Source organism: Neopelma chrysocephalum, unplaced genomic scaffold (assembly GCF_003984885.1).
Source record: "Neopelma chrysocephalum unplaced genomic scaffold, ASM398488v2 Primary Assembly neopelma1_96599, whole genome shotgun sequence".
NCBI lineage: Eukaryota > Metazoa > Chordata > Aves > Passeriformes > Pipridae > Neopelma > Neopelma chrysocephalum.
The window spans coordinates 467,220-495,100 of NW_020925244.1; the positions used below are offsets into that span (position 1 = coordinate 467,220).

The 27,881-nt window shown below is 41.6% G+C and overlaps 1 protein-coding gene across 1 annotated transcript in view; it reads right to left on the reverse strand.

Annotated features, from left to right (window-relative positions):
* Positions 1–27,881, reverse strand: part of LOC113981505 (E3 ubiquitin-protein ligase UHRF2-like) — a gene marked incomplete at its 5' end in the record, with an annotated part of 71,342 nt that overhangs the window by 16,466 nt on the left and 26,995 nt on the right. The window contains 2 exons of the mRNA XM_027708907.1: positions 6,792–6,954; positions 10,744–10,850. Of these exons, the coding sequence (XP_027564708.1) occupies positions 6,792–6,954; positions 10,744–10,850 (270 nt within the window). The remainder of the gene's footprint in view (positions 1–6,791; positions 6,955–10,743; positions 10,851–27,881) is intronic.

Below are 27,881 nucleotides of genomic sequence, written 5' to 3' on the forward strand. Positions count from 1 at the left end.
AAGTGTTTGAGAAAGGGAAATGAATAATCCAGATTCTTCCAAACCTGGTTTTGCCATAAGACAAAGCAAGGTCAAGGGACCTGCACAAGACATCCAGTTTTGGGGAATAAAATAGCAAGATGCATTTTCACAGACTCAAGGGATGTGTTCAATAAGAAAACAGTCATGTCCCCACCAGCTAACAGGAAAGAAAGGCAAGCTTTCCTAGGTCTTTGTGTGATTCTGAAGAATGCGTATCTGGGTTATAATCAGCCTGTGAGCCCTCTCAAGCAAGTGACGAAAGAAGAACCATTTTGACTGGGACCCTGAACAACAGCAGGCCTTTGAACAGATCAAACAGGAGATAGATTGTGTGGTAGCCCTTGGACCTGTGCATACAGGACCAGCTATGCAATATGTGGTCTATACTACAGACAGGGAGCATGGCCTCACCTGGAGCCTCTGGCAGAAAGCACCAGGAGAAACCTGAGGTCGACTTGTAGAGTTTTGGGGCCAGGGGTATAGAGGATCTGAGGCCTGCTACACCCCGACTAACAAAGAGATACTAGTAGCATGTGAGGGAGTTCAAGACATTTCAGAAGTTATTGGTACAGCTGTGCTACAATTGCCTGTTCTACACTGTATGTTCAAAGGAGACATCTCCTCTACACATCATGCAACTGACACTAAGTAAGAGGGTAAATGAGTGGGTAGCGTTGATCAGGCAACAAGCTTGACTGGGAAAACGCAGTCCCCCAGGAATCCTGGAAGAGATCATGAACTGGCCAGAAGGCAGAGATTTTTGAGCATTGCTTGAGGAGGTGGCTCATGCCCAAGAGGCACCACCATACAATGAGTTATCAGAAGATGAAAGATGCTATGCTCTGTTTACTGATGGATCCTGTCATGTTGAAGGAAAGCATCAGAAGTGGAAAACTGCTGTGTTGAGTCCTGCATAAGTCATTGAAGCCACTGAAGGAGAAGGTGATCAGTTCAGTTTGCAGAAGTGAAAGCCATCCAACTAGACCTAAAGATTGCTGAACGAGAAAAGTGGCCTGTACTGTATCTCTATACTAACTCCTGGATGGTGGCTAATGCCCTGTGGGGGTGGCTACAGCAATGGAAGAAGGTCAATTGGCAACGCAGGGGTAAACCCATCTGGGTTGTGATGGCAAAAAGGCACAAAAAGAGTTAAAAATGGCTCAGTTGGTATACCTTGCCCTGTTGAGCCAGGAGAAGGTAATTAATGTTTGCTCTACCTGTTTTGCTAGGAGAACATTTTTAGGAGCACTGGTTAGTATCACGTTCTGTTCTGCTCACTGGACCAAAGTCCTTATTATAGAAAGAATGCTAAGGAGTAGCATACAATAGACCACTAGGTAATAAATCAGGTAAACTAGACATTTGAATAAGATATAGAAGGCCCAGAGCCAGGATTTTGCAAGCTTGAAGGATTCAGGTCACCTAACAAAGAAATTGAAGAGGTCAAATCGAGGAAGAACAAGCGTGGCGACCACCAGGGGATGAAGGCTCAAGTGGTGACCACCCTAGTGAAGAACTGCGCATGTGCCAAGGAAAATTCTGGAAAGTCTCCGCCCAGAGACCAGTCTACTAATTAATATGTATGTTAGAAGGCGTAACCCTGTATCTAAAGTGTATAAAATGGCTTGCTTTTGCACTTTTGAGCTGAGCAAGTTTGTCCAGCATGAGCTGGCTTGCTCCCAACGTTGAATAAACAAATACCTTGCTGCTTAAAGATGCAAAGTCTCTGAGCAGTTATTTATTCTGAGGTTTTTCAGCATCAGCTGCTGCATTGTGGCAGGACATCACTGCATGGATAGAAAACATGACTCTGAAGGTGCGTCATGCAGATGCTCACATGCCCAAAAGCTGCACCACTGAGGAACATCAAAACAACAAACAGGCAGACAAGACTGTCAAAATTGAAGTGGCTCAGTTGGACCTGGACTGGGAGTGTAAGAGTGAGTTATTTGTAGCTCGATAGGCCCACAAAACATCGGGACATCTGGGGAGATGCAACATATGGATGGGCTTGTGATCAAAGGGTGGAGCTGACCATGAAGACTCATGAATGTGAAACGTGCGGCAATCAAGCCACACAAGTAGTCTCCCTGGAATAGAGGGCAGTGGCTGGGTTTCTGATATGGTGAGGCCTGGCAAATTGACTATATTGGCCCACTGCCATGAACATGCCAAAGCAAGTGCTACATACTCACCATGGTGGAAGCACCTACCAGGTGGCTAGAAACATATTCTGTAAACCATGCCACTGCTCAAAACACCATCCTGGACCTTTAAAAGCAAATTTTGTGGTCACACGGTAACCCAGATATAATTGAGTCAGACAATGGGCTTAATTTCCAAAATAACCTCGTAAACTCCTGGGCCAAGAAACATGGCATTGATTAAGTGCATCACATAACCTATCACTCACAAGCCTCCAGAAAGACTGAGAGATATAATGGATCGTTAAGGACTATGTTGAGAGCATTGGGAAATGGGGCATGGAAGCACTGGGATATAAGTTTAGAAGAAGCTAAGAAGAACTTGGTTGGTTAACACACAAGAATTTGCTAATCAGCCTGGTCCTGCCCAAACAGAAGCCCCTACATACTGTGGGAGGAGATAAGGTGCCTGTAGTGCATGCATGTAAGGAAGTCTCTGGGGAAGGCAGTGTGGGCTGCTCCTCCCTTGGGGAAAGACAAACCCATATGCGGGATTGTCTTTGCTCAAGGACCTGAATGTACTTGGTGTGTAATATGAAAGGATGGGGAGATCCAGTGTGTACCTCAAAGAGATTTTAACTTGGGGAAAATAATCTGTAATGAAAGTTGTGTGTTGTAGGAAGTAAGGTAGCAGGAACTACCTGAACCAACAAAAAGTAATCTTTGCAAGGAACCTGGTGACTGCAGTGATGACCCAAACCAAGCCAGTGTTGGTACCCAACAATCAAACACTTTGCTTCTCCTGTCCTGAGCAACCATCTTGACAGATGGGTCCCAAGTAATAGCCAGTTCTTATGAACATTTTATTCTCTACTTCCCATCAGCAGCCAGTATCCAGCCACTTACTGGGAAGTAGGGCTGAAGTATGAGTAGCAGATGCTTAGGAAGAGAAATGCCTTAATAACAAATGCCCCCTGCTCATCCTCCTTTCTCTCAGTTTTTATTGCTGAGCACAATGTCATATGGTATGGAATATCCCTTTAGTCAGCTTGGGTCAGCTCACATAATTTGATACATTTACATATTTTCTAACCATCTCATTGTATCTGTTTCTCATTCCTGAAATTACCTCTTATAAATACTTACAACCGACCAAACTTACCCAAGCTATTTTTTTTTCATTTGCTTCCATACATGCCTTTTCTTTCTTTACTGAACTGCCTTCATCTTGACCCATGAGTTTTTAATCTTATTTTCACCCCCTGTCTCATTGAGGAGGGGGAGAGATAAAGCAGCTTGGTGGGCACCTGGTGGCCAGCCAAGTTCAACCCACCACAGTGTTGAACAGAGTGGGGCCTAGTAAAGATCCCTGGGGGACCCCACCTATGACAGGCTCCCAGCCTGAGTAAAAACCATTGACCACCATCCTCTAAGTGCGACCTGTTAGCCAATTTCCTGCCCACCTTGCAGACCACCCAACCAATCTGTGTCTTGCCAGTTTGTGCAGGAGAAGGCTGTGGGTAACAGTGTTGAACGCTTTGCTGAAGTCTAGGTAAACAGCATCCACTACTCTCCCCATGTCAACAGAAGATGTTATTTTGCTGTAGAAGGTGATCAGGTTAGTCTGGCAAGATTTGCCCTTGGCAAATCTGTGCTGTCTTTTCCTAATCACCTACTTCATTTGGTTTGTGGTAGTTTCTAGGAGGACTCATTTCATTACTTTCCCAGGGATTGAAGCAACACTAATAGGCCTGTAGTTTCCTAGGCCTTCTTTGGGGCCTTTCTTGTAGATGAGTATGACATTTACCCTCTTCCAGTCATCAGGGACATCCCCTGATCTCCATGACTTTTCAAAGATTTTGGACAGTGGTCTTGCAACAATGTCAACCACTTCTCCTAACACCTTGGGATGGATTCCAGGCCCATAGATTTATGTGGGTTGAGCCCTTGCAAGAGGCCACAGACCAGCCCTTCCTCCACTACTCATGGGTTGACACGTGTTGTAGTTACTTGCTCCTGTGATCTGGGGTCCAGCTACACCAGTAAAGACAGAGACAAAGAAAGTATTGAGAACCTCTGTCTTGTCAGCATTATTAGCGACTAGTTTGCCTGCCCTGTTTAGCAATGGGTCTATGTCTTCCCTGTGCTTCTGCTTACTGCTCACATACTTAAAGAACCCTTTATTGTTGTTCTTGACATCTCTGACCAATTTCAGTTCTAGCTGAGCCTTAGTTTTCATGACTGCATCTCTGCATGCCCTAGCAAGGTTCTTGTAGTCCTTGATAGCTATTTGGCTGCTTTTCCATAGCCAGTATGTTTCTTTTTTTGCCCTTAAGCAGTCAAAAGCTCATTGTTAAGCCAGGGTGGTATCTTGTTCTGCCTTCTTCCTTTCCCTTTGTAGGGGATGGACTGTTCTTGTGCTTCCAGGAAGCTGTTCTTGAACAACTCCCAACAGTCACAGGCTGCTTTGCCCTCCATGGATGCTTCCCTCGCAGCTGGGCTCTGAGTGTATTGAAGTTAGCTCTTCAAAAATACAGGGTCTTCAGCATGCTAGGCAGGATATTAAATTCCACAATGTTGTGATTGCTGTATCCAAGGCTACCATTGGTAGTTATGTTGTCAAGTAAGTCTTCTTGGTTTGTGAGCAGTAAATGCAGCAATGTGCTGTTCCTAGTCAGCATGTCCAGCATCTGTAGCAGGAAGCAGTCCTCAATGCATTCCAGAAACCTGATGGACAACTTGTGCACTGCTGTGTTGTTTTCCCAACAAATGTCTGGGTAATTGAAGCCACCCATGATGACCAGGTTCTGTTGGCCTGAGAATTCCTTGAGTGGCCAAAGTAAGGTTTTGTCAGCCTCATCACCCTGATTGTGAAGATGGTAACAGATACCTACCATAAGATCCCCCTTGGTAATGATCCCTCCAATCCTGATCCAAAGGCCTTTGATAGAACTTTTGTGATCTCTATAATTCACCTCCATACATTCAAACTTATCTTTTACATAAAATGCAACTCCACCTCCCCTTCTTACCTTCCAGTCTTTCTGAAAGAGCTTGTAGCCATCCATTGCAATCTTCCAGTCATGTGAGTTTTCCCACCAAGTTTCTGTGATTCCTATGACATCATAACTCTCAGACTGGGCACCAAGCTCTTGTTCCTCCTGTTTGTTGCCCAGACTACTTGCATTGGTATACATGGACTTAAGGTGTCTGGACTTGTCGCTGTTAAGTTGAGACGGTCAAAGCGACACAGAAACAGACTTCTTCCAAAAGCAGGACAGGAGAGGGATAGATAGATAGATCGATAGATCCTTTATTGTAACAAGTCACCAACATTTATAGCTCTTGGCATAACATACATGTTACATTATGATTGGTGTCTGCAAATAACCATGCATCAGGATTGGCCGCCCTGTATCACACTCATGATGATTCAGCATCTGTAGACTCACGGTGACTAAGCTCCAGCAAGCTCGCTCTGACTCCGCAGAAAGCTCAGGGTATCTGCCTCTATAGTCCTGTCTTCCTTCTGGCAGACCTGCTGTTAACCCTGACATGGACTTGCATTGGTACTTGCATTGATGAGCACTTGAGGTAGCTGGACTTATGGTTCTTGCCTGTGGAGAAGATTGAGGAGCATTCCTCACATCCTGGATCTTGGCTCCTGGCAAGCAGCAAACTTCCCTGACTGTATATCAGGCCAGCTGATACAAGTGCCTCAGTGCCTCTCAGCAGAGAGTCACCCACTACTAGCACTCGCTTCTTCCTTTTGCAGTTTTTAGTATGTGTTGCTGGTGAGGTCTCTTTCTGTGAATCTTGTTCATTGGTTTTGTCTGCTGTCAAGATTTCATATCTATTGCTGGTTGGTACATACAAGGAAATAGGTGGTGGTGATATCCTGTTGGCATGGGTCACCAGAGACCACGGCACCTCCTTCTCCAGGGTGCTGTGTGCTTTTGAAGCTCTTTGTCTGGAAGTCCTTGGAGGTCAGTGCCACAGGGCCCTAGTATTTCTTCTTGCAAAGTCTCAAATATACTGTTTCTTGTTCCCCCCTCCTTAATACAGCATAGCCTGTTAACTTCCTCCTTCAGCTCCTCCACCTGCTGCCTGAGTGACTCCACCAGAACACACCTTCCACAGGTGGAACTTGCACCCTCCTCCACCCAGGGGTGTGGGGTACAGACTTTACAGCCCTCCACCTGGATAGCAGCTTCCCTGATAGGAAGCTCTGTCTGGTGGGTGGCTGCCTCCATTCATTCCAGGCGAGTCTGGCTAGATAGGTGGGCTCCCAGCTTCTGCAGAGCACAGCCCTTGCCAGGTCTCTGCCACCATGCTTCTGTGGGTAAGTAGAGCAGGAAGCACTGATAAGTGGCAGAGCACGCAGCCCTTTCTTCATGTACATCTGTGTGAACTGCCGCACAATCTTTCAGTGCCACAGTTAGAATGGAATGGAATACTTCCATTTCATTTCACTACAGAATGAAGTAGGCTAAACTATCCTCATGGTAACAAAAGAATTATTCCTTCAAAAGCCATAATGAAGAGTTTGCTATGTAACACAAAAGACTTATATAAACATGTCTTAAGACAAATGTATAGCTATATATACAGTAAAAATCATAATACCTTGTAAATGCCATCATATCTGTTGCCTTCCTCTGGGGCATATTTGCTGATCCGTCGTCCTTTTGAACTGCGCACTACTCGGACTGGCTTACCAGCTCTCCAATTCTTAGACTCTGCTCCATTTTTATCATCCAATGGGGCATCACAGTTAAGGGCCAATGCCCTGAAAATCACATTAAATATCTTTATAAAACAGATTGCTTCATACAACATACTATTGAGAATCAGTGTGACAAGATCAAATTTGTTTGCTTTATCCTATTATGTTTACTAAGCAGAATAAGAATTTGCAGTGAATTCTTCAGTAGACTGCAATATCAATGGAAGCATTGAGATCAACTCTACCATGTGGGAGAATGGGAATACAGTATATTTAGTTCCAAATGTTCACAATGAAAACTCAGCTAGTACAGTCAAATAAAAGAAATCTTCAGGTTTAATATTTTTTTTAAATAATTCTTTCTCAAGTAACATGAAAGGATTTAAAAAAGTTGTAAGAATGGCAAATTATGTCTGACTATTCCATATTTGTCGTAACGAGGAAAGCTCTGAACACTTAATGTAAGGATCCAAGAACTCCGTTTATTGAAGATTGACAGCAGCTTAATATACACTGTATAATAGGCTCATCCATATTACAGAGATTAGGCTCCTAATTGGTAGTTGACTAATAGGTGATATCATCTCAACTGCCTTCTATTGTTTACACAGGTGGCTCGTTAAGTGTTTTTGTTTTTCAAATGCTAAGCTCCTGTTTTTCAGCCCAAGTTAGAATACACAAGGTCATTGCTGCTTTCTCACGGCCCTGCTATCTCAGACTTTCTCATGGGCCTAGTCAGACTGCGTTTTATACTTTAGCAGCTCATCCATAGCCTTAGCCATATTCATATGGCCTCGTGTTTCTAACCAATCCTCAATACATATTACTGCATATTTTTAGGCTTTTAAAGTGGACATGAATTGATAAACATTACAAAAAATAACACATGGAAAAAAGTACATACTGACTATCCAAAAATATATCTGTAGCAAATATTACTGTTCTTAGTCCGTTAACTACCTAAGCTTAGGAGTTAAATGCCATGAACTAATTCGTATACAAGCAAACCATAATGTTCTTCTTTTCTATGTATTTTTGATCTAGAAGTGTATAGATGGATCATCAGAGATTCAGAAAAGAATAAATCATAGAATCATAGAATGGCCTGGGTTGGAAGGGACCTTAAAGATCACCTAGTTCCAACCCTCCTGCTGTGGACAGGGACACCTTCCACTAGACCAGGTTGCTCAGAGCAAGCCAACCCATCCTTTAACACTTCCAGGGATGGGGCATCCACAGCTTCTCTGGGCAACCTGTGCCAGTGCCTCACCATCCTCACAGTAAAGAATTTCTTCCTAATATCTAATCTAAACCTACTCTGTTTCAGTTTGAAGCCATTCCTCCTTGAATATCAGCAAACACCACAAAAATATTTTCCCTTGTTTAGTTGGAGCCTCTCCCACATCCCATGTTAACTTTAAGAATGGATGACAATAAGTATTTGTATGCATGGGGAGGTAAGTATTGGTTTTGGTAGGAAGTGAAAATCTTTATGGATAAACCTTTATCCGTCCAAAAGGAACAGAAGTGAATAAAATCTTATGGAGACAGCTAGCATTCCCTAAAGGAACTTTAGAATAGTGTAGAGGAACATTAAGCAATAGTATTTATATTGTCTAAATTCAGCTGTCTGGATGTCCATATAATTGATGAGCAGAAGTAGGTTCCAGCTTGCTCTGAGTCTCTCCTGAAGCACTCACTTGTCCTGGTTTTGGTTGGGATAGAGTTCATTTTCTTCACAGTGGCTAGTACATGACTGTGTTTTGTATTTGTGCTGAACACAATGATGATAATATAGAGATGTTTTTGTTACTGTTGAGCAGGGCTCACACAGAGCCAAGGCCTTTTCTGCTTATTGCACTGCCATGCTGATGAGGAGACAAGGGCTACGTGGGAAATTGAGAGGGGACACAGCCAGGATAGGTGACCCAAACTGACCAAAGGGATATTTCAGACCATATGACAGTATATAAAGTGGGGGGAAGAAGGAGGAAGGGGGGGATGTTTGAAGGCATTTGTCTTCCCAAGTAACCGTTACATGTGATGGGGCCCTGCTCTCCTGGAGATGGCTGAACACCTGCCCATGGGAAGCAGTGAATTAATTCCTTGTTTTGCTTTGTTTGCAGGTATGGCTTTTGCTTTCCCTATTAAACTGTCTTTATCTCAACCCATGAGTTTTCTCTTTTACCCTTCTGATTCTCTCCCTGATCCCACCAGTGGGGCTGTGTGGGGCTCGGTTGCTGGCTGGGGTTAAACCACAACATCACTTTTATCCACTATTTGTATATGTGTCCTATTATAGACACTTGGGGTAAGATAGTATGAATCCCTGCCTGACTAAACAGTTTAAACATAAAATATTTTTATTGCCATACATTGTTTTGAGTGTGGATGAACAAAAGTCTCTGGAATAAGGTTCAAACCCAACCATGGACCACAAAAGAAACAGTGGCACTCAGAAAAATATGGCAAAATCTACAGCCTGCAGTATACAGAAAAGTAAGGAAAGGTGAAGTAATGCAGGTTTTAAAAGTATTTCTTTTGTGCAGAAAAATAGAAAACATTCTGGACAAATGAAACCCCAATTCTGATTCTATTACATTCAATCAAACTGTCCTACTTTAATCATCACAAGGGTTAAGAACATTAGACCCAAAGCAAAGACTACCACCAGCCAGTCAAAATGGATAACTGGTAGCACCACATTATACTCCATGCATCTCAACTACTACAAAGCAACTAGACACACACTTTGCCAGTGGCTTTCACAACCATTTGCTGACATCAGAGGAACAAAAAGACTAAGGAACTTAGGTTTTATTCCAGGTTCCAATAAAGTTTGCTTTAATGATTAAAAGCCACTATAAACCTGCTGCCCAAATCTATTTTTTGTCTCTTTTCTTTCCACACTCTTGTTTCTGTTACATCTCCTCCTTCTCTGTCAGTATCCCAGTAAGGCTTTTCTCCTTTCTCCTCTGAGTACCATCAGAAAACCTGAAAGATTACCTTCCCACTCAATTTTGGTGCTTGACAGAAGCATAGCCCATTCAGTGTCAGATCTGGTAAAGAGAGTTCCAGTCAATCTTAGTACCCTATAGCCACTGCATGGTTAGTTGCTTCATACAGGTGGTATATATTTAGAAATGTAAAGGTATTGAGAATTCCTAGAGTTTAGGCAGGCTGTTTACAGAACATAAATATACTTTAGGCAAATTTCCAATTTAATTTTTCAAACCTTTTTTTTCTTCAGTCAATTGTTTTTGCCTACAATTTGGTAAAAAATAAGCCAACTTTTATCAGGAACATGAAATTACACAACCTAAAGGCAAAGTGATACTAATTCCTTGTTCTTCATACAACGTATGAAGGCACTAAAGGCTATCAAATATATATAACATTTCTTTTGTATGGGCAAATGAACATACTTTCTTCATACCTAACTTTCGTAAATTGTTAAACCATTCAAGATGAAACTTTATGAGAACAATCTAAGGCAAATACCCAGCACAAAAAATTTCAGCTTAAAAGGTTTAAGTTTGGCAAACTTCTAATCACCTGAAAAACCAAGTCTTTTCATAAGAAGTCTTGGACAATTTCAAATAGATAAATATAAAATAGATACAAATAGCTGCCAACTGAATCTGTAATACAGCAATATGTTTTCATTAGTTACAAATAATTCTTTAAATCAAAATAACACCATGTTTGACAAAATGCCTCTAAACAGCAGAAGGCATCACTATTTACAGTAGCAGAAGATGTATAAAAGAATAAATTTTTCAAAATATCACTTTTAAATTTAAGAACTCTTAGGTCTGGAATTTTTTTTTTAATTTAGTCTCGAAAACTTACCTGTTCATGTGTGTTAATGTTTGATCAAATGAATGTTCTCCAATTCTTTTATTTCCAGAAAGATCTCTACCTCCACTCCCAGTATAAGTGAATTCATCTCCTCGGTCCTGTGTAAGAAGATTATCCTCCATTTTAGCATTCTGGATTAAAGCATCTGAACTGAAAACCTGTTCCTTCATTGGTTCTATTTACTCAAAGAAGAACAATTGCCTGAGGCAAAATAAAACATGTGCTCTGTTTTATCATCATTCTCCTTTCAGAGTAACAATGACAGCAAAAAGTTACTGGTTCAGATGCAACATATTATATCAGAAAGTGATTATAAAAAAATACACCTGCCTTAAAATATTATTTGAACTCCTACTTTTAGTCAGACAGATATTTCTGATAGAGGGAATGCATTCTAGCTAGTATTTTCTGATTCTCTAACTTCACAGCTTACAGGAAAATCCCATTTGGAAAATGTCCTCACTTCTGCGTGTTCGTGGGACTGAGCACCAATACGGCAAAGCACTTTGTACTTAAATACAAGTAGTTTACTTCAATAACACTATACTCATTTACTATCTGGTAAAAATATTCAGGAAAAAAAATACAAAGAAAAAAAGAGTTGTCTAAGGGTGGGGTTTTTTTGTTTGTTGGTTTGGGGTTTTTTGCATTTGCAGAGGTTGCCTCACCTAAATTTCAGTTGTTCTGAACTACTAAGAGCTTAGAAGGCTTTTTCAGATGCAAATTTTGTGAAATTGAATAAAGGTTGATTAAACATTCCTTTAAAACAAGCTTTAAAAATAATTAAAATATACATAGCACTTAAGTGAAGCCGCTATTATTATTTTTTCATTAACCTGTCACAAATTCATAATACTCATAACAAATCCAAGTATTTTAGAAAAGACACAAATATATTTATAATAATGTCTCTCTTTTAAAATGCAAATCTTTTACAAAGCATGAAGCGTTGGTATGAAATGAATACTTAGCAAATTAGTAATTTTCATATGAAGTTTCAGAGCAGAAAACCTAAACATACTGGTATTCAGTAGTAAAATTCAGTCAATTTCTAGCCACTATTAAATGTTTGATATCAGCATGGAACCAATACCAACTCACTGCAAGATTATTACAGCTATTTTATGACTGGCAATAACAGAACAGAGAAGTGTCATGACAGAAAAATGTTGGTTGTACAGGGCCATAAAGTAATTATAGAAATGCTCTTTACATTAAACTGTGTAGAAAAATCTTAATAAATTCAGCAATAGAGCTACTGGAGTATTTATCTTTCCTTGTTATTTAGATATAACAAAAAGAAAACACTAGAAGGTAAAAAATTTGGGTTGGAAAAAACCCTGAAAATACAATATTTAAGGAAATGATAGTAATCACAAACTGGGAGGTTTTTACCTCTTTTACAGCATTGTTGAGACAAGTATTGGAATGACATATTTAAAGGGATGTTAAAAAACCTGGAGGGAAAGAAGCGAAGAAATGAACAAAACTGGAGAAACTCAGAAGAGACAAAGAGTATAGTCTGATTACTTTAGCAAGAAATATTTTATACATGTACCTTCATAAAGGTACCTTCATGAATACTGAAGACAAAAATACTTTTTATCTAACAGACAAATATAAATCAAGAAGAAATAGATAGAGCCTTAAGTCAAATTCAGATGAAAGGCACATATTTAACTGTACTAATAATTAAGCAGTTGTCCTGGCTACAGAGAGGGGGCAGAGCGTGGCTTGCTTGCTATTCTATACCACCCATGTCATCACGGGGGGGGGTGGTTTTGTGAGGATGAAAAACGTGAGTGCATGCCAGAAGTGTGCCATTTTGTTCTGCCTCTTCCTTGGGGAATTTGCTGGGACCAGCCCTGCGGACTCTGTTCTCCCACCACCACCCATCCCTTCCTGTCACTCAGGAAAAATGCAACTCCAAGAGGTGGCACCATGTGGAATTGAACCAGCGAGTGGTCCAGAAGCTGGAGACGTGGCACAATGCAGTTGATCTGTTATTTTGGGGGTTTGTCTGTCATTGCTTTTTGTTGTCTCAGGCTTGGGGACAGGGAATGCCTGCTGCGGGGAGTATCTGCCATCTTGTCTTTGTCTCGGTGGCCACGCAGAACTGAGTCAAGGTGGTGAATACCTTTTGTGTGTAAAGCACCTTCTCTTTTGTATACTTCTGTTATTAATATTGTTGCAGTTACTGTGCATTTCTTATTCCATTGCTGCTTGTTTTCAATACATTGTTATTTCAACTCACAGTCTCTGCCTTTGTCCCTCTCTCACCAGGTGGGGGGGAAGGGAGGAGCAGCTTATTTGGAGTTTAATTCTCAGATGGTTTTTAAACCACCACACCAGTAAAACCAATTTCCATGGGAAACAGGGAGTTCTCAAAATTTTGAGGCCTTCAAAGTAAAATTAGATGACTCTGGAAGATATTCTTTAGTCAGAGCTATATTTTAGATATTGGTCTTAACAAAGAGATAAGATAGATATAAGGCCTAGGCATACATACTTACTTGACCTATAAACCTTCAGTGTTCTACACACGAGTGGGCAAAATGCTATAGATTTCAGATAAACTGGAAATCCAGGAGAAGAAAAATGAGGCCAGTTCTGTTTGATATCTTCATCAATGAGGGGGATGAGGGGATCGAGTGCACCCTCAATGTTTGCAGATGACACCAAGTTGGGTGGGAGCGTTGATCTCCTTGAGGGTAGGAAAGCTCTACAGAGGGATCTGGACAGTCTGATTGATGAGTTGAGGCCAATCGTATAAGATTCAACAAGGTGAAGTGCCAGATCCTGTACTTGGGTCACAACAACCCCATGCAGTGTGATAGGCTTGGGGCAGAGTGGCTGGTAAGCTGCTCAGTGAAAAAGGACCTGGGGGTGCTGGTCAACAACCGGCTGAACATGAGCCAGCAGTGTGCCCAGGTGGCCAAGAATGCCAATGGCATCCTGGCTTGTATCAGAAATAGTGTGGCCAGCAGGACTGGGAAAGTGATTGTCCCCACTGGTGAGACTGCACCTTGAATACCATGTTCAGTTATGGGCCCCGAATGACAAAGACATTGAGGTCCTGGAGTGTGTCCAAAGAAGGGTAATGAAGCTGGTGAAGGGTCTAGAGCACAAGTCTTATGAGGAGCGGCTGAGGGGACTGGGGTGGTTTATTCTGGAAAAAAGAAGGCTCGGGGGGACCTTATTGCTTGCTACAACTACCTGAAAGGAGGTTGTAGCGAGGCGTGTGTCAGTCTCTTCTCCCAGGTAACAGTGATAGGAAGAAAAGAAATGGCCTTAACACCGAAAGGGTTGTCAAGCATTGGAACAGGATGCCCAGGTAAGGGGTTGAGTCACCATCCCTGGACGTATTTAGTGTAGATGTGACACTTAGGGACATAGGGTAGTGGTAGACTTGGCAGTACTAGGTTAATGGTTGGATTTGATGATCTTAAGAGTCCTTTCCAGCCTAAATGATGACTATGCTGCAGTCAGATGATGCAGTCTATGATGACTGCTACAGATCTAATTATGAGAGGTGACATCTCTTAGCACTTTTCAGTATAACAGTACTCATTACCTCATTTCTGCTCATCTTCTCAAAAGAACTTTCCATGCTAGAATATCAGACTGAAACAGAGCTAGGACCTAAAGAGTTAACTCTGAATACTGATCCGGGGACCCTCCTGCTCAGAAGAATGCAATGCTTAGCTAGTGATTCAGGGTATTTGCAACTGGGAACCGGTTTGGGAACACGATCCCTGGGTCAGCTGGTATATTACTGATGCTCGGATGGTTGGACGATCCGGTGAGAGTCTTTCCTTAGGAGATTAATATCTGTCAGCAACAACCAGTACATTGTAAATAGATATTCTATGCATGACGTGGTGGGATAGATTGAAAAATACCTTTAGATGGGAACCGAAAATTCGTAAGAAACCAACTCAAATAGAAGGTGCAGATTGGAGTTTAGCAAAGGCAAGACTAGAACAAGAAATCCAACGGGGAGAAGCACTCGAGGAATTACAAGAGGTATTAAATAAATTCAAAAGGCACCTAAAATACAAGGGGTACGATTTTTCCGTAATCCAAGACTTTAATAGCTGGGAACCTGTGTGGGCTTTTGATCCTTATACAGGGTGGTATCTTACTGACGCCCAAGTAAAGAGCGATATCACGCAACCCCCAGATAAGTATCTATAACGATTATTGACTAAACCACCCTTGCTTCAAAAGGTACCCCCTTAAAACAGAGCACAAAAATCACATATTAAGCTCCTATAATAATGGGAAGCCAACAAAGTAAAGAAGTAAACTTAAAAACCCCCTTAGGATGTATTCTGAAACACTGGAAAGAATTGGGTGGAATTCCAGAAGGAAACTTAAATAAAAGGACATTATTGAAATATTGCCAAGACTGGTGGTCATTGTACACTCTAGATGATGGAGAAAAGTGGCCTCCTGAAGGAAGCATTAATTATTATACAATCTTACAACTCATATTGTTCCTTCGTAGATTGCAAAAGTGGGATGAAGTGGTCTATGCCAAAATGTTTTTCACTTTAAGAAATAAGCCCGAATGGTAAAGGGACTGTGGAATAAATATCCCACCCCAAGATCCCTTTGTTTTGACATTAGAGAAAGATCAGAAAAATTTCAAACTGAAGGAACGCTGCTGTGATGCCTGTAGCATTGGACAGCAGTGTCTGAAGCTAGGAAGGAGGAATAGCGAGGAAGAAAGTATAATAGACCTCCAAGAACTACAGCCGAAAGGGCTAGAAATAATAAAACAGAAACACAGCAGCACACATGAAATAGATACAGAAAGCATAGCAGAAAGCAGAGATGACCTGGAAGAAGGAACTAGCCATTCATATTGAACCAGGGCTGCTGAACGAAAGGCTAGAGAGAAGATGGGGGGGAAAAGCGAAAACTAAAACCGAAATTAGCCATACAATCGCCCCTCTTTGGCAAATAATGTCACCCTTGGGGGAGCGGACAAGGATAAAGGTACCTCTCTCAGCAAGCGATTTAGACAGATGGAGAGAGGATGCAAAATGCTTTAGCGAAAACCCAGAAAGAGTAGCTAAGAAATTCGAATTAATTGCAAAGAACCAAGATATTGACTGGGAAGACATAGACTTAATGCTGTCAGAATTAACTGACACAGAAAAAGAACTTGTATTAAAAACTGCGAGAACACATGTAGTAGGACAGCTTGCGACAAGGGCCATTCAAGGAGACATTGGGAACATATTCCCGACAGAAGACCCGAATTGGGATCCTAACGACCCAGCACAGTACAAATTGTTAAAACAATACAGAAAAATGATTGCAGTGGGCTTATGGAATGCAATACCCAAAGCGATAAACTGGGCAGCTTTATACGAAGTTAGACAAAGATGAGATGAGACACCCTCAGATTTTTTAGACAGAGCTACCATGAGACAGTATACACCCTTAGATCCTGCATCAGAAATAGGTAGACAACAATTGCTAGCATTATTGATAGGACAAAGCAACCCAGATATTAGAAAGAAGTTGCAAAAACTTGAGCATCCTGAAGACAAAGATTTAGAAAAGTTAATGAATGAGGCCTGGAAAGTATACAACAATAGAAAGAAGATAAGAAAATAGCAAAGAAGGCCATAGTAGTAGCAGTGGCTCAAAACTCAAGATTCCCAGGGCCAAATATCAGAGGCAGAGGTCATGGCTATCCCGTAAGAGGGAGAGGAAGTTTTCCCTCCCAACAGGCAATAGGACCAAACCAGTGCTCCTATTACCTACAAATGGGTCACTGGAAACAAGACTGCCCTAGCTTGGCAAATAAAAGGTCTGAGGGAGCTACCATTGCCCATCAAAATAGTGACTAGGGGGGACCGGTGAGTTGTTCCCTAGCAAACCCATTGGTTAAAATGGAGCTAGGGGAAGGTGAAAAGGAATTAGACTTTTTAATCAACACTGGAGCTACATTCTCAGTTTTAAATCAAGAACTAGTGCCTAAGAGTGATGAATTTGTAAAAGTCGTGGGAGCAACAGGCCAGTCAGAAAAACTTTCTTTCTGAAACCCCTTAAATATAAAATTGGGAAACAAATGGGAATTCATCAATTTTTATATTTACCCAATTCTCCAAAGCCTCTACTGGGTAGAGATTTACTAGAAAATCTGGGAGTTGTAATTAAAATCGACAAAGGCAAACTTGAATTCCAGGTAAATGAGGAACAATTAATAACAACCTTAAGTTTAGCCATAAGTTGCGTGAAACCAGAACATAGCAGTCAAAACATTGACCGAATCCTAAGTGAAATATACCCCTCGGTATGGGCCACCGACATACCTGGGAGATCGAAACAAGCAACCCCGATTCAAATTGAGTTATTACCAGGAGCAAACCCAGTAATTAGAAAACAATATCCACTGAGGTTAGAGGATAGGAAGGGAATTGAACCGATAACAGAGAAATTTTTAAAATTGGGGTTATTAGTAGAATGTGAATCAGATTTCAACACACCAATTTTGCCAGTCAAGAAACCAAATGGGACTTACAGACTAGTTCAAGATCTAAGAGCTATAAATGAAATCACAAAAACCATACACTCAGTAGTAGCTAATCCCTATACACTTTTGATGAAACTAAAAGTCAGTCTGACTTGGTTTACAGTGTTAGATTTGAAAGATGAATTCTTTTGCCTTACCCTGGCATCAGAAAGTCAAAAGATTTTTGCCTTTGAATGGGAATCTGTTAGCAAAGGGAGAAAGACTCAACTAGCCTGGACGGTCTTACCCCAGGGGTATTAAAAATAGTCCCACCCTATTTGGAAATCAATTAGCCAAAGAATTGGAACAATGGGAATGGCCACAGGGAGATGGTGTTCTGCAATATGTAGATGATTTACTAATAGCAACTGAGACAGAAGAGGAATGTGTAACATGGACAATCTCTCTCTTAAACTTCTTGGACTTAAATGGATATCGAGTTTCCCATCAGAAAGCGCAGCTGGTGCAAAAGAAGGTGGTGTACCTAGGATACGAAATCTCCAGAGGACAACGATCCCTAGGGACAATAAGGAAAGAAGCCATCTGCCAGATGCCCAAACCAGAAACAGTGAGAGACCTAAGAACCTTCCTAGGAATGATAGGTTGGTGCCGTTTGTGGATATACCAATATGGAATACTTGCAAAACCTTTATATGATTTACTGAAAGAAACAAAGAACATCATAGTTTGGACCCCTGAGACAGATACGGCCTTTAAAAAGCTGAAACAAGAACTCATGAAGGCCCCAGCATTAGGCCTGCCCGATGTAACAAAACCCTTTTGGTTGTTCTAGCATGAACAGCAGGGAATGGCCCTAGGAGTCTTGGGCCAACAGTTGGGACCATACAAAAGAGTTGTGGCCTACTTCTCCAAACAGTTGGATGAAGTGAGCAGAGGATGGCCCACCTGCCTGAAAGCAGTGGCTGCAGTGATCACAAATATAGAAGAAGTCAGGAAACTCACAATGGGCCAGAAAATGACTGTGTTAGTTTCTCACACTGTCTTAGCAGTGCTAGAGCAGAAGGGTGGCCATTGGTTGTCACCTTCCCAGTTCCTGAAATACCAGGCGATCCTGGTTGAATCAGATGATGTAACCATTCAAGTGACTAATATTGTCAACCCAGCTTCATTCCTAGAAGGACAAATGCCAGCAGAACCAATTGAAGATGACTGCTTGGAGACCATTGAAGCAGTGTACTCCAGCCATCCGGATCTCAAAGAAGAACCATAGCAGGATGCAGATGACTGGTTCTCAGACGGCAGCAGCTTTGTGAAACAAGGAGTGAGAATGGCTGGCTATGCAGTAACCACAACAGAACAGGTAATTGAATCAAACCCTTTACCCGCAGGAGCTTTGGCACAAAAGGCAGAACTGATAGCTCTTACCCAAGCCCTTGAATTAGCAAAAGGGAAACAAATAAACATTTGGACAAATTCTAAATATGCCTTCTCCATTGGACATGCCCATGGAGCAATCTGGAAGGAGCAAGGACTGTTGACTGCCCAAGGAAAATCTGTAAAACATGCAGAAGAAATTCTACAGTTGCTAGAAGTTGTCCAACTTCCAGCACAGGTGGCTATAATGCATTGCAGGGGACACCTAAAGGGTAACACCGTTCCCGAAATAGGTAACAGAAAAGCTGATGCAGAGGCTAAATTAGCTGTTGCAAGGACCAAAGAATTAACCATAGCAACTCTAGTACCAGAGGAATTAGACACCAATTTTCAGCCAGAATACCAAGAGGCAGACCATAAGTGGATACATAAAAATGGAGGTAAGATATTGGACAGTGGGTGGGGCCAGCTGAAAACGAGACCGCTAGTATTGCCAGGAAAAATGGTATGGCAGTTTGTAAAAACAGAACATGACAAAATGCACTGGGGCTTGGATCCACTCTATCAACATCTAAAAACTAGAGTGGCAGGACCAAAATTATTTACTGCAATAAAACAAGTTACATCCCAATGTGAGCGCTGCCTGAAAAATAACCCAAATACAGGAACTAAAATACAACAAGGGGCAATAAACAAAGGAAAATTCCCAGGTGAAGTTTGGCAAATTGATTTCTCTGAATTACCAAGAAAAGGGGGGTATAAATATCTTTTAGTTTTGACAGATACATTTTCTGGGTGACCTGAAGCATTCCCATGCAGAACAAACAAAGAAAGAGAAGTAATTCAGGTCTTGCTAAACGAAATCATACCACAGTTCGGAGTACCAAGGAGCATCTCCTCAGACAGAGGTTCACATTTTTGTGCAAAAGTTGTAAGAGCAATAAGTAAAGCATTACAAATTAAATGGCAATTACACACGCCCTATAGACCTCAAGCTAGTGGGCAAGTGGAAAAAATGAACCATCTCATCAAACAACAAATTGCTAAAATATGCCAAGAGACCAATTTACAGTGGTATCAGGCTTTGCCTATTGCTCTAATTAGGTTAAGGGTCAAGCCCAGATCAAAAGAAAAACTAAGTCTGTTTGAAATTTTGTACGGTCAACCTTACGCAATGCAGATTGTAAATAGTGAAACTGTAGACCAAAAGGTAATCAATATGTATATGATTATGTTATAGCTGTAGGAAAACACTTTGACAAAAATGCCACGGTGGTGATGGACCACCAACCCAAACAGCCTGACTGTAAATTGCATCCATTTAATCCTGGTGATTGGGTGTATGTTCAGAATCTTTTAGGAAAGCCTCTGCAAGAAAAGTGGGAAGGACCTTTCCAGGTGCTGCTGACCACCTTCACTGCAGTTCAGATAAAAGAACGACCCACCTGGATTCACTACTCCCGAGTCAAGAAAGCTCCAGAGAATAGCCAAGAGAACTTCTGAAGAAACCCAATACCATGGTTTGAATCCTCCCAGTGCTGATTCTTGGACTTTGGATAAGTATAACCTTTTCACAGAACCCCACTCTAGAATGGTCATGGTCCAATGCACGTATAGTTAAGTCATGTCCATGGGTTGGCGCACCACTCATGGACCTAGACCCTGAGCCAAGTCTAGCCATTTATGTTTTACATAACAACCAGTCATATACACAACAGGACTGGAATGAGGCCCAGGATTTGTTAGACACTATAATGGGAAAAAAAGGAGATGAAATTCAGATAGGGTGCAAAGGTATTTAACATGTTGATGCAGGAAACAGAACAAATCAAACTAACCATAACACCTATGAAAAACTCATCACTTACATTTAGCCATATGGAAAATATGGACGTTTGGCTCAAAAGAAAAGGACCTGTTTCTTGCATATGGGATAGAGTAAAAGAAAGTGAAGAAGACAAAGCTCAGTGTGAACTCAAAATATTGTTGGATCAATCAGTTTCAGTGTTTTGTTTAAGGATTAGCAAAAACGGAGCTGCTTCTGAATATTTTGTCATCAAATCCACAGAAGAACCCACAGAAAGTCCACCTATAATTGATACTCCCACAACTCCTTTTCCAAGCTGTAAAATTTAACCTTTATTGGACCCCATGTAATTAGGCAATCAAATGAACAAAAACTACTTTTAGATCCCACATATTCGCTGAAGAAAATTCAGATAAACATTCAGGTAGACATATCTCATATACAAAAGGGTTGTCAGCCTTACATACAGCAAAGTCTTAAAGGATGGAATGCCTGGCTGACAACTAGGTCTCACCACACTTAGAACTCGAAGAGATATACCTGGATGGGTTGGCACAGGATTGGGTGTATTAAATACCATAGATCAAGAAGTACTAATCAACAAGCTCAGTGCTGTCACTTCTGATCTAGGAAAACTCCAAATTCCTTTGAGATCATCTATGCTCACATTGGCAGAAACCCAATCCCTAGCAGTTAAATTATTAACATTAGTATCTAACCACACAGCTGAGGATTTTACCAAAATTCTCAACTACACTGAGGGCATTAGCAAAGAGATTGCACTTGCTATCCAATGCATCCAAACTCAGCAATGGATACAATCAGTAGCTGCAGGAATATTAAGAGAAGGAATGTCAGGAATATTATCCCAAGAAATAAGGGAAATAATAGCTAAAAACAGTTCCACTACTCAGTTTGAGAAAGATCACCAGACTTGGTGGCAATTAGTAAACTTCACCTACAACCCATAACACGAACAAATTGAGGCATATGTGCTCACAGTTAGTGCAGCAAAGGAACAGACAATCTTTCCTGTTTTAACACTAGGAGCTATACACCAGAAAGTCATAATCAGACCTCTAGGCCATAATGTTTGGGCAAGATATGATCAAACAGAAGACAAGTGGCAATCAATTAGCATTGAAGCCTGTATCCCCAGAACACAGCTGGGGTACATTTGTGAAAATGCAATAGTGGAGAATGAAGATCTATGCTTAGATATCAGAGAGGGCACTTGCACCTTTGAAATGTCTCCACATGTTAAAACCCAGTCACAAGTGTTTTATATAGGAAATGGATGTGCATTTGTCAGAACTGCTTGTATTAGCATCACTATTGATAATTGTCATGAAATAACAAATGGTACTAATTTTTGTGTATTTAACTTTACTAGAATTGTAGGTTGTGATTTTGATTATGTTATTCCTATAACCACTAGACAATTAATTAATGCTGATTATGTCCTATATCACGATGTACCTAAACTACAAATAAGCACGAATATTAGTCTCTTTAGAGCAATGCTTAAGCACCCTGATGTAGAAGAGTTAGTCCGAAAAGTAAACAGAACAACCCAACGTATGCTTTGGCAGGTGAAACATGACTCGGAGAACATAAAATCTATTTTAGCCTACGTAGAACGAGTGGGAGAATACCATTGGTGGGACATTTTTACAGGATATTCTCCTATGGCAACACAAGTATTTGATTATCTAATACACCCCATTCTGAGTATGTTAGGAGGAATAGTCATATTGTCCTTCCTGAACATTTACCTATGGTACAAGTTAAGTGCCCTAGTCAAGAAGACACAGACAATATGGACAATGATGCACACCTATCAGAATCCTCTGTCCTTGGAACTTGACGAAAAAATTCGTAAGTTCTAAGAAAAGGGGGGAAATGAAATGGAACTAGGGCCTAAAGAGTTAACTCTGAATACTGATCCAGGGACCCTCCCGCTCAGAAGAATGCAATGCTTAGCTAGAATGCAATGCTTAGCTAGAGACAGAAACCAGGTGTTATAGGTTAGAAATCCAAAGAGGGGGAATTTTTCTTCCCCCTGCCCCCCACTGTAGGAAAGACGGAATTTGAATGGAAAGGGGGGCAATTAGCGTTACAAAGGACCTAGCTGGCAAAGTCGAATTCCTAGCTAATGGCCCATCAAGGCTGGAGTTGGGGGGGGGAGATTTTGAGATTTCGGTAGCTGGCCCAGGCTCACGGCAGGAGTTGCTGGCCGCCCTCACACAGGACAGGTCAGTTTTGCTGGGTGCTCTCTCTCTGGAATGGAGACAGGGTCTGTGTGCAGGCATTTTTGGAGAAAAAGCCTGGAAACCAGGCTTTCTGGCTTCTCGTCCTGGTGAAGCCTGATCACTGGTCTTGGCTGGCTTTGCACACTGCCTCGTGACTCCAGCCGGAGCCTACTGTGTTTTCATCAGAGAGCTCTGTGCCCACTGAGGGAGAGAGAAGAGGAGCCTTGAGACACCGTCATCTGGGAACAACAGTGAGTTCCGTTGGGGGTGGACTACTTTCCTTTTCCTCTTTCTTCCATTGGGGAAAGGGTCCCCCATTTTTCTTTTTCGGCTTCTCCCGCGATCCGAGACCACCCCCCAGATCCCTGTCCCACGCGGTGACCGTCAGAGCCCAACAGCGCCCCCTGCAGACCAACACAGAGTACTGCAGGCTCTGCACCTCCAGCGATCCAACAGTGCCCCCTGCAGGTCAACACAGAGAACTGCAGGCTCTGCACCTCCAGCGATCCAACAGTGCCTCCTGCAGGTCAACACAGAGAACTGCAGGATCTGCACCTCCAGCCACCCAACAGCGCCCCCTGCAGGCCACAATTAGGACTGCGCTAAAAGACAGAGAAGTATTCAGACCTTTTTCTTTTGTTTGAAGGGGACTTTTGAGTACAGGACTATTGTCTAGTTTTTTTTGTGTTCTGTCACTGTTCTTGCCAACATACATATATCTTTTAATAAAAGGTTGTTATTTCTTCTGTTTTTCCACACTTCCTTGATTAAAACCCCTTAATTTTGAATTTACAATTTCTGAGAGAGAGAAGTTTGGTCTATCTCATAACTCATCCTCTTTAGCAAACATTCCAGTCTCTTCAGACTGAGACACCAGGGCTTAGGGATTAGATGGTACCGTACACCAAAAGAATGCTCACACACCTACATAAATATAGATAGGGTAAGAACACGAATAGATAAGGGGCGAAATAGGGGCTTGAGTCCAAAGTCTTGCAAAATTCACTGTGGAGTCAGCGAAAATCAAGAAAGTTGAAGAGTTCAGCCGAGGAAGAAGAGTCAAAATACGACGCCGTGAGCCTGAAGAAACAGGAACGACCACCGAATATCACCCCAAAAAGACGACTCCACCCCAGACTCCACCCAGACTCCGCCTATTATGAATATTATAACTAGATGTTGCAATTATATGAATATGTATGTGAAAATGTTGTAATCCCTCATAGAAATTGTATATAATCATGTCTTTTCACTGAGAAGGCAGAGCAAGTTTGTCCAGGGCAACCTGGCTTGCTCTCCAACGTTGTCTAAATAAATACCTTGCTGTTTAAAGGCTAAATTCTGTCTCTAAACAGTTCCATTGAACCTTTTTGGGCATCAAGACAAAAAAAAATAATTATGAGGAAAGGCAACACAGTTGCTGGAATAGGAAGAAAACAGGACTCATGAGCAACTTAAACAGAGCCCTCATCATATTAAAGAAGAACAGGGGTACTAATTTGGAGGAAGCGGGGAAATTGAAAGGACATCGAACCTCTGATATAAGATGAAATAGGATATACAACTAGTAATCCCTAGAATAGGGCAAGAGAAAGTGGAAGAATATGAAATTGCTTGCATCGAGAAAGGAAGTCTAGACTGACAAGAAATGGGGCCACACAGGAAGAAAGAGTAAGGTAAGTATGGGCAGAAATACAGCTTCTGCACACAAGAGTGATGCTGGCAGAGTAGGAGAGAAGAATGAAAGAACCTATGCCCACAGGACATAATGTATTTTCCTTTGAAACTAAAATGTACCAGGAATATACACACAGCCAACTACTAAGCATCGGTGATGAGTAGTGACTTATTAAAGTATGATTCCTCAATAACTTAAAGATATGATACTACCTACAGACAATTCAGGATCTTTCTATCAACTTTTGCAACGTCCAACTGACAGCCTGCGTGTGACAGGTGAGGGTTGAAGGTTTCTTAAATTTCAACAGGATCTAAGGGCAGAGCTCAAGATACCAATACTGCAATAAATTCTGGGATGGACAGGTAAAGAAAAGATTGAGAAAGGTGACAATCAGCAAAGGGAATTTGTTAGTGGTATCTGCATTCCAACTGTTTATGAGAGGTCTCTAATCCCTCTTTACAAATAATGTAATTACGAGAACTAATTATTACAATATTATAATTATTAGAAATAATAGAAGTAATTATTATAAATAATCTGAAATTATTTCACATTCTTATCTTTCCTTTTTTCCTTCCTCCTACCTTTTCCTCAATGTTTCCTAGCTTCAAATATCCTATTTCCCTTCATCTTTCCTAAGCTTGATTTTGCTTACTTGCATCAAAACTTTCTGCCAGCAGCTGACTTTTTGATATTCTCTCTTCTCTTAATATTTTGTGTCTTTCTCCCTCTTTCCTTACATTGTTTCCATAAAATCATTTCTTAGCTGTCCTGTTTGTTAAGTACATCACATTTTATATCAAATGAGCTTCTGCTCTGCATAAATTTTCTATTATCTCCTGTATTGGTTTGCATGGCAAGATTTTGGTAGCAGAGGGGCTACAGGGGTGGCTTCTCTGAGAAGCTGCTAGAAGCTTCTCTTATACCCAATAAAGCCAATGCCAGATGACCAGGCCAATCAGTGACAGAAGTAACACCTCTGGGATAACATATTTAAGAAGGAAAAAAAAGTTATTGCACAGAAGCAAATTGCACTCAGAGTAAGAATATGTGAGAGAAACAACTCTGCAGACACCAAGGTCAGTGAAGAAGGAAGGGGAGGAGTTGCTTCAGGAACCAGAGCTGAGATTCCCCTGCAGCCTGTGGTGAAGCCCATAGTGAAGCAACTGACTGCTGCAGCCCGTGGAGGTTAATAGGGGTGCAGAGATCCACCTGCAGTCCATGGAGAATCCTGTGCTGGAGCCAGTAGATGCCTGAAAGAAGGCTTTGGACCCATGGGAAGCCTGTGCTGGAGCAAGCTCCTGGCAGAACCTGTGAACCTATGGAAAGAGGAGCCCACATGGGAGCAGGTTTGCTGGCAGGACTTGTGACCCCATGGAGGACCCACACTGTAGCAGTCTGTTCCTTAAGGACTGAACCCTGTGGACAGGACACATGGAAAGGACTCATGCTGGAGCAGTTCATGAAGAACTGGAGCCTGTTTGAGGGACCCCACATTGGAGCAGGGGAAGGAATCCTTTCCCTGCGGAGGAAGCAGCAGAGACAATATGTGATGAACTGAAGGCAACCTCCATTCCTTGTCCCCCTGTGCTGCTAGGGGGGAGGAGGTAGAGAATAAGGAATAAAGTTAATCCCAGGAAGGATGGAGGGGTGGGGGGAAGGCATTTTTAAGATTTGGTTTTGTTTCTCATTATCCTACTCTGATTTGATTAGCAATAAATTCAATTAATTTTCCCCAAGTCAAGTCTGTTTTGTCTGTGACGGTAATTGGTGAGTGATCTCTTCCTGTCCTTATTTCAACCCACAAGCCTTTCGTTCTGTTTTAAATCTCCTGTTCAGTTGAGGAGGGGAGTGATAGAGTGGCTTGGTGAGCACCTGACATCCAGATATGGTCAACCTAACACATCTCAGTAGAAGCACTAACCTTGGAGATATTAGAGCTGTGGCTACATTTTTCATAGGAGTGCCTCAACAAGCTACTCAGCCTCAGAGAATGACAGACACAAGATTACATTAAATCACATTTCTCTGTTGCAATGTTGGTTCCTCTGTTGTATACCTGGTATTGAATTTAACAAACAAGTAATGAAGAATCAAAGAATAAGACTTTAAATTCCACCAATGTCCTTGAGCATAGTGTTCCTATTGGCTAGGAAGTCATGCAACAGTTCACAAGGTTATTAGCTACTACAACTCATGTATTTAGGCTGTCTGAAGATGGTGCCAAATATATTTTTTTTCCATTTAATAATTACATTCTGTAGTATGCTCAGATTTCAACATCTTTAACATCTTCATTAATAATCTGGATAATGAACTGGGAGGAGTGGCTGATACTACAGAAGGTTGTGCTGCCTTTCAGGCAGACCTTGTAAACTGAAAAAATGGGCTGAGAGAACAACAAAGGGAAGTGCAGCCCTGCACCTGGGGAGGAACTTTATGACTAAAGCCACTCAAGCTCCACCTAAACATAAAGAAATAGTATAAAAGTAAGTTGGGGATAGGGGGAAAGTTGAGGAAGACTCCACCGAAACTGTTGGGATCAGTCGATGGGCTGAACCTGTCTTCCTCCTCCATAGGGACGCCTACTGGGTAAGAAACTCATTCTATGCGCACTAAATGCTGTTATTAGTACTAGAGCTTGTGCTTGCTTAATATCACTAGATTGCTTTAAAACATATTTTTGCAGCCAGACCCTATCACAAACCTTATTAACCTGTCACAATTTGTATTAATAAAGAGTGTTATTCTGTAAACTGTTAGAGTGAGTCCTTTACAGGTGCTAGCGGTTGCTGGTGGCAAATAACACTTTGGTAGGGCCCATTGAGGGGTCTCCATGCTATTGGCTGAGCCCCCCCTGACAAAGGCAGTCAAATCACCCCCCGATCTTGTAAATCTGTTGGTGGTCTCATTACGAGACGCTGACAGAATGGTTGGACACAAGGGTCTCGACTTTCTTGGGGGCACTGACAGGCAAAAATCTAAACTCCCCCCTTTCACATGACAATAACAAAGGAGACTTCAGGCAGCTCTCACTTGGTACTGGTTATTACACCACCTAGATGACCTTGCCTTTATCTAATAGTGCAGCAAGAAGTTCTCATGAGAACATAGTTTCTGTTTTAACAGTAAAAAATCATGGAGCTGTTTCCTCATAACAAAATCCTATAATAGCTTGAATGACCAAAATGGGAGAATCTCTGCTATGGACAGTGCCTGCATGATGTGCTACATGTGGATTGGAGGTCTGTTTGATGCTAAACTGCTCAGGTTCCCCAGCATCTAAAGAGATGTAAGATTGTAAGATTATCTATGCTATTCTCTTTATTATGAAGGAACTGGAGTGTCTCTCCTATGAGGAAAGGCTGAGAGAGCTGTGACTGTTCAGTTTAGGGAAAAGGCTCAGGCAGGATCTTATCAATGTATATAAATATCTAAAGGGAGGGTACAAAGAAGGCAAAACCAGGCTCTTTTCAGTGATGGCCAGTGACAGGAACAGAGGTGATGGGCACAAATGGAAAC